At 41.0% G+C, this 7122-nt stretch overlaps 1 protein-coding gene across 1 annotated transcript; it reads right to left on the minus strand.

Annotated features, from left to right (window-relative positions):
- Window positions 1-250: 250 nt before the first annotated feature.
- Window positions 251-7102, minus strand: FKBP14 (FK506 binding protein 14). Its single transcript, XM_026089458.1, has 4 exons — window positions 6852-7102; window positions 4874-5025; window positions 2167-2294; window positions 251-1464 (listed from the first exon to the last, which is right to left on the minus strand). The coding sequence occupies exons 1-4, from the start codon at window positions 7043-7045 to the stop codon at window positions 1306-1308; spliced, it is 633 nt and encodes a 210-aa protein (XP_025945243.1). The 5' UTR covers window positions 7046-7102; the 3' UTR covers window positions 251-1305.
- Between the last annotated feature and the right edge of the window lie 20 nt (window positions 7103-7122).

The following is a 7122-nucleotide window of genomic DNA, read 5'->3' on the forward strand; positions in this document are numbered from 1 at the left end:
ATAGCCTTGAGCAATGCCTTCCAGGCAAAAACACAGTATTCAGAGGCCCTTTTGTCAGAGGTGCCAAAACAGGCTATCCAATTCCTTCTGCAGAGATGCCTTGCCCCCTCGTTTAGCCATTATCCATGGGTTCCTGCCTGTTTTTTCCTTCTTCTCCAGGCACAGTTCAAACAAACACAAAATAGAGTTGAAATCTTCATACTCTCCACCCCTCCAGAAATACAGCACCATAACATTTTTATACCATGCATATTTTTCTAAAAAGTCACTTTATTACTTAAAAGTTCAAACCACATGTTTGCATACTACTTGTAAAAATACTGCAAAGAGGCAAGGACAGACAAGTTTTGCAACTCGATAACAAAGCAGGCAGGCCACTGCAAGGGTTTTTTCAGGGCCAGGTTTACCTTCCTGTCAGTACATCTCTTGCCCTTCTGCAACTGAGAACTACAGATTTGCAACATTTTGTCTTAAGATCTCACTCAAAACTTGAGAGGAGAAAGGTGTAGTCTTTCTGTATGAATGCAAGCTCCAAGTTTCAAAACAAACACTGAAAGAAAGGAACATCACCTACGCACTGCAGCCCAACTTGTTATTTTTCAGATTATGGACATTTCCTAGAATGTTACTGACATGGGGAAAAAAATAAAAACAAACAAAAAACTCTGACATTTAATTCCTACTTTGTTCACATCATTACAAAAAAAGGACACGATTATTGCCATGGTTGGTAACACTCTCCCTTTAAAAGAGCAAAATCAGCACAGAAGAGTTACTCTTTTTGTACAGCTTTGTATCAGTTGCTAAGCTGCAGAAGAGATGCTGATGCTTTCTAGTATATCGTTCCAAAATCTTCAGAAAGAAGTGAAATCAGCACACTGCTTTTCAAGCTGTGACTTACACAAGAATCAAGACCAAGTAATTAAGCCACAGCCTAGAAGTTATGCATTAAGAACTCACCGAAAATGACTTTCACACACACACACACACACACACTGAACTGGATTTTGATTTTCACAGTGTTTGATATCTGGAAAGTTTGTTCCATTTCTGAAAAATAAGTTAATACAAAAGTTAAAAAAATTGATATGCACATCTGCTGCATGAAAGGAGGTACATTTTAATACTTTAAAATAGTTTAAACGTTTATACTAAATGAACAGAAATTCTCTTTAATATAAAAAAGAATGTTTCTTTGCCAACAGCAACCGTCAGCTCGAGAACAATGAATCAAGAAGATGAGAGAACCAGACATTCTCCAAGTCACTGCCATTTCTGCATCATGAGAAATCATGCCACATTTTTCTACAGCTCATCATGCTTGTATGTGAATTCCCTTGCAGATATAAATCCATCACTGTCTTCATCTTCTTTATCAAATATGTCTTCAACCAAAGCATCATGCTGGGTGTCATTTACCACTGCTCCATGCTTTTCAAATTCTTTCTTCAAATAAATTTTCACCTATTACACAAAGGTTGAATTAATATTTGGTAGGCTTATGAAAGAATTACACTATTGTAGTGTAAGAGAGGGCCACAACGTTTGGGATGGTAGTATTAGACAACAGACACCTTCCTTACTAGGTCACTTTCAAAATAATACTTGTCTGACTGATTACATAGCCCTGTTCAGTGATGAAGGACTCTTATTACTAAAGAGGCAATACAACTAGCAAATAAGTTGCCATAGCTTTAGTGTATCTGATTGAAAAATGAGCGAGGGAGAGGGAGACGGAGAAAATTGAAAGGCAGCAACTGCAACGCTCATCCCACTCCATCCCACTCTAACTGTCCAGCAAAGACTTCTTGGGCGTCTTATCATTCACAGCAAGCATTATTAATAGTTAGCCTAACAGCTCATTAGTCCCAGCTACCTATTCTGTTCATTATCCAATAAATAATTGCCTTAAGTGYTCTTAATGTAGTGCCTATTCTGCTTGCAGAATAGCTCTGTGGATAGTAAGCRTTGCCTGAACAAGAGTGACCAAGGGGCAGAGGGAATAACAACTTGCATATATTAAGACGCCACCTGACACTTCACCTAGTGCTAAAAATCTAACTCTATACATTTARATACTTCCATAACAGGATCAAGTTTAGCTTATCTTCCCCTTTCCACTATCTCACCCTGTAGGTTTGTTAGCAAGAAAAGTAACCCACTAACCTCTTGCTTGGATAGTTTCCAGTCATCATTAAGATCCATCTCTTGGAATGACTCATGAGATCTTGGTCCATTCCTAATTTCTAAAAGGTCAATGTTGAATATCAGTGTGCTCTCAGGTGGAATTTTTCCTGCCCAAAACATTAAACATGGAGACAAGTTAAAAACAATTACACATTCAGGGCCATACAAAAGCCATATGCCAACGAGCAAAGTTCTTCTAATCCTATTTATTTTGAAACACTGCTATTTGAACTACTGAGGATAGATATCTGTAACAGTGAGCAGTGTGACTACTTCAAACTGTAGCCTGGACTTTGAGCAGCCACTACAGCACATATGCAATTTTAGATGTGACTAGTTTTGACAGAGACTACTATGGGTTGATGCAAACCTGTATTAAGCAATCATCATCACAGGTCTATGATACAAGGTTCTGGGATCCGTTTGTCACAGCGAGAGCCAGTCAGGGTCAGAGTGGAAGACACCGAAGACACCTGCACAGCCAGTAGGCCGCTACTGCATCATACAGCCACAACTGATAGAACAGTAAGGGAGAATTCAGTCCTCCTGAAATACGTCCCCTCCCAAATACCCAACTTCCTTGCCACTGCCAGTTGACCCCTTGCATCTGATACTCTGCTACTGGAAAAAACTCTTTTTGTGGAAAAGGACAAACAGGCAGGAATGCTGTCTGTATCCTGTAGCTGTCTTAGGGCTGCTTCCCCCCTCACGAAGCAATTTCAGTTCATCATGCACTGACTTTTTACAACAGTGTGGTATCCCTTCATGTTAATGACTGAAGCTACTATCAGAGACCTTTTAGCATATCACTTGGCCCACCTATATGCAGAGGCTGAATAGAAGCAAATATATTTCTGTATTGGCTGGCAGCACTCCAAAAATATTCCTGCACCTTGAAAAGACGGGCAGAAGAACTAATCCTCACATACTATTTTGGAGCTGTGGTGTTAAATATACCCTGAGCTGCAGCCAAAAAGCAGGTTTATAGATTTACAGTATGAAGAAATAAGCAGATACTTCTGGAAATATAGCCTACAGTAACCTGCTCAGGGTCTGGCATACAGGTAATATTTCTGAGGGTTGCAGAATAAGGCATCCGATTCATCATTCAGGTCAGTCAGCAATCAAGGCACCAGGATGGAGGCTAGTAAAATCATGTGTGTTCTGAGGAAGTATGGAGAAAATGAAATGTCTGTCTTCCAGGGCATCACTTGAAAATAGCAACATTCAGACAAATACTTCAAGGTTTTCCTAAAGCAAGTAATTTCTTAAGCTGCCAGCAGTGCTCACTCTTTCAACCTTTCTGCATTAAACACATGTGAGGCTTGCAAGTCTTTGAAGACTAACTGTAGTGCTTTGCACATTACTCTAGGCAACTAATTCTCTAATGTTATGCTACTAGGTGAGCACTGCAGCATTTTATACATTTTTGTGGAGAAATGTACAGCTGTGCCCCACACAGGCAACTGACTGGCCATCAAGAGCTTCCTGTTCTCTACTGGAAGCAAAATTACTTTTAATACAAAATTACTTCTAATATTATCTCTTGAACCCCAAACCAAGGCTTCTAGAAAAGGATTTTTTTTAAAGGATACTTTCAAGAAAAGAGCATATGGAGTACACTGTCACTACTTAACCTATGTTCCTTCCTACTTGCCAGAAGATAGATATTCAAACACTCCTCATCCCTAGAACGATTTCAGGTTAATGGGAGAGGACATACCAGTAAGAATTGTACATCCCGAGGCATTTATCCTTTCTGCTTTAAAACCTTGTATTACCTTAGGTCATTTGTGACCACTTTTGTCATTACAAAATATTCTTAATAATGACTCCAAAAAAAAAAAAAAGAAAGAAAGAAAGCGAACTAAAACAAATCCCATAGAGCAGTCAAAGTAACCTTCCCATGTCAATCAAATTGTCACTTGTTTGACTACTAATTCCAGATCTGACCCTCCCATTAAGAGAGGGATCTGGAAGTGTCTGAAAGGAAAAAAAAAAAAAAACAAACACTGTTAGCAGTGGACAGGTTGAGAAAACACTACTAGTAAGTATGGAATGACAAAATACAAGCCATTTTCAGTAGATGTCAGTATGACTCCCCATGTACCCCACATTATGGATTAATTATTGTGGATAACAGGCACTGCCCAAACTGAAAATAGCTAAAAGAGGGAAAGGATTAAATGCCCCTAAGGGAGAAAAAAATGGTGACTTTTCACTGTATGACTAAGGACATGAGAGGATGGGTAGCAGGGTACAGGGAGTTTCTCTGGGTTCTAAAAACCCACAAACAAGTATGAGGCTTGCTTATGCGCATTCATGAAGTCTTACCACAAACACAGATGCAACAGCCAAGAAGTCAACAGCTACCTAAAGCAGAGCACTGTTGGGTACAGCTCTAACAGAAAAGACGCTCTGAGCCTGCAGCACAGCAGCTGTCATCAGTTCTAAATTTTTTTCCTGTGTTCACCACCTAACCACTTAATGGATATTTCTGCAAAAAACAAGTTTGTGAGAAAGAGTAGCCTTTTGGTAACAGCACCTGACTCCAGCAGTTTCTCTTATTTAATGGAACTCACCTGGAAAGCTTGAAAACTTGCTAACCTCTTAGACCAAAAAGAATAACAGTAAAATACATGAATAAGAACAGATTAAAGTAAGGAGAGGACTTCAGGTGTTTTACCTTTTCCCTCTTTTCCATAAGCAAGGGATGGTGGAATAGTTAGCTTTCGCTTCTCTCCCACACACATGTCCTTCAAACCTTTGTCCCAGCCTTTGATAGCTTCCCTTATGCCCAGTGTAAACCACATAGGCTGACCATTGTTATGCTTGCGGCTGGAAAAGAATGGAAGACAACCGTCTTTGAACAGCAAGCTCCATAATAGGTTTGTGGAGCAGACAGAAGATATTCACAGCACAGAGCTATGTAATAGAAAATCTTACTTGGCATCTTGGCATTTCTTAAATGAAAGATCYAAGTCTTTAAAGCCTTTAAAACTTATGCCCTGCATGACAACATTCCTTCATAAAACAGCATATACAGGGTGTTTATGACAACACTGAGCCACCTGGATCCCACCCGCATTTCCCTGATCATTGATTTCCACATTGTAACTGATGAGACTACAAAAGCATTCCTACTTAAAGCATACATTCAAGGCTGTGTTCATTCCTTGGTAAACTGCAAATCAAAAACCAGTTTCTAAATCTTGGTCCCATTTACAGTTTACCCTGTCCCATGCTTAGAAGCATCAGTGACATCTCTTTTGAAAACAGTCATTAGGGAAAAAAAATGTCTACACAACTGACAGTTTAGAAGAATAGAAATAAATACATGCAAAACATATAAGCTTAAAATAGGCAGACCAGCCCCTTTTTCCAATTTAACCAGGTGGTACACAAGGACTACCTCCACTATACTGGCAGGCGCAGAATTTTAACTACAGTCAAAAAGCTCTATTTACCACTCATGCAAGAAAGGTGCTTAACAAGAAAACAGAGCACTTACAGAAGTTAGTCAGCAGCGAAAACTTAGAATGTCACTAGAACTCCTTTTAGAGGGGCAGGTTAGCTACAAGAGAAAATTAGTGAGATTTTAGTTTAAATTGCCTACAAAAGAGTGAACATGCAAAACACAGCCCTTTTTGYATGTTTTCCACAAAAGCAGACTTCAAACACAGTCTGCGCATACTTGAGCATTTTGCTGTCTCCCACTACTAACACCGAGTTGATGTTTTACAGGAAAGGCAACATTAGCAAGTCTTTGCAGGCTCTTAAACTCCCTTGAATTTCTGGCTCTCATTCCTACTTACATTACAGTTGTCCCGGTATGTTGATTTGTCTGGTCTGCGGCAGGTGAAGAGTATGCCGTTTCAGTAGTGAAAAGGTACCATTGTTCTATCGGCATTAGAAAGATTTTTTTTCTCAACTAGAGGCACACGTCTCCTCTAGAAGTTTTCCTTAGAAACTAGAAAGAAATTTGTGCATAGCACAAATTGTGCACCTAATAAGCCACTCAGATCATTCCAAAATCTGTATCTAAATTGCAGAAGAGGGTGTCTAACATCCCCACCTTTTAAAAAATACAATCTACTTTCTAGAGACTAACCAGAAAATAGAAGCTAAATGGAATTTGTTTTAGAGCCTCACTCTGGCAAAGGGAGAGGGATGAACTTTACTGTTGATGTTCGTCTTCAACAGTATTGCAAGTCAGTGTTTCCTAAACTCTTAAGATGTAAAGACAACCCAAACTTTCTGGTCGTAGTGTGGGGTGGTTGTAGTGTGCAAAGGGTTTCACAGATAAGCTTGTTCAGTGTTGCTAAAAGTTGTGTTAATTCACTAACAAATAAAAAAACGAGGGTAAATTTTGAACGTGTATGCATTGCTTTTATTTTCCCCGTATTCTCTGCACACATATGAACGTATTTGGGGCTTTTTTTTTTAATTTTAAAAATAAAAAACAACCGGCCCTCGACATAGCACTCCTTACAGGACAATATCACAGGCCATCGTTTGGCAGTTAGGTTGCAGGCCACAGCGTGTAGCCCAGACTGAAGAAGCACTGACGGAAGACGCCGTCCGCTTTAAAACAGATACATACGTATTTGCGGGCAAGCCCACCACCCAGCTCGAAGGCAAGGCTCCCAGAGCGAGTGACTTACGTGGAGTGAAACATGGATCCGTCGCTCTCCAGGAAGCCCTCGTAGTGCACCAGCATCATGTCCCCCCACTTGGTCCTCCTGTGGCAGAGGAACGGCTTCTGCAGCACCTCCACCTTCACGTCGGCCGCGGGGATCAGCGCCGCGGCCGCGCAGCCCAGCACCGCGCCGAGCAGGGCCGCCCGCAGCGCCGCCATCGCCGCCCCGCAGCCGGGCCCCCGCCCGCCTCACCGCCGCCGGGCCGCCATCCCGCCGCGGGAAGCCCCCCTCCCGT

The sequence above is a fragment of the Apteryx rowi genome, unplaced genomic scaffold, assembly GCF_003343035.1.
Source record: "Apteryx rowi isolate R43461 unplaced genomic scaffold, aptRow1 scaffold_813, whole genome shotgun sequence".
Lineage (NCBI taxonomy): Eukaryota > Metazoa > Chordata > Aves > Apterygiformes > Apterygidae > Apteryx > Apteryx rowi.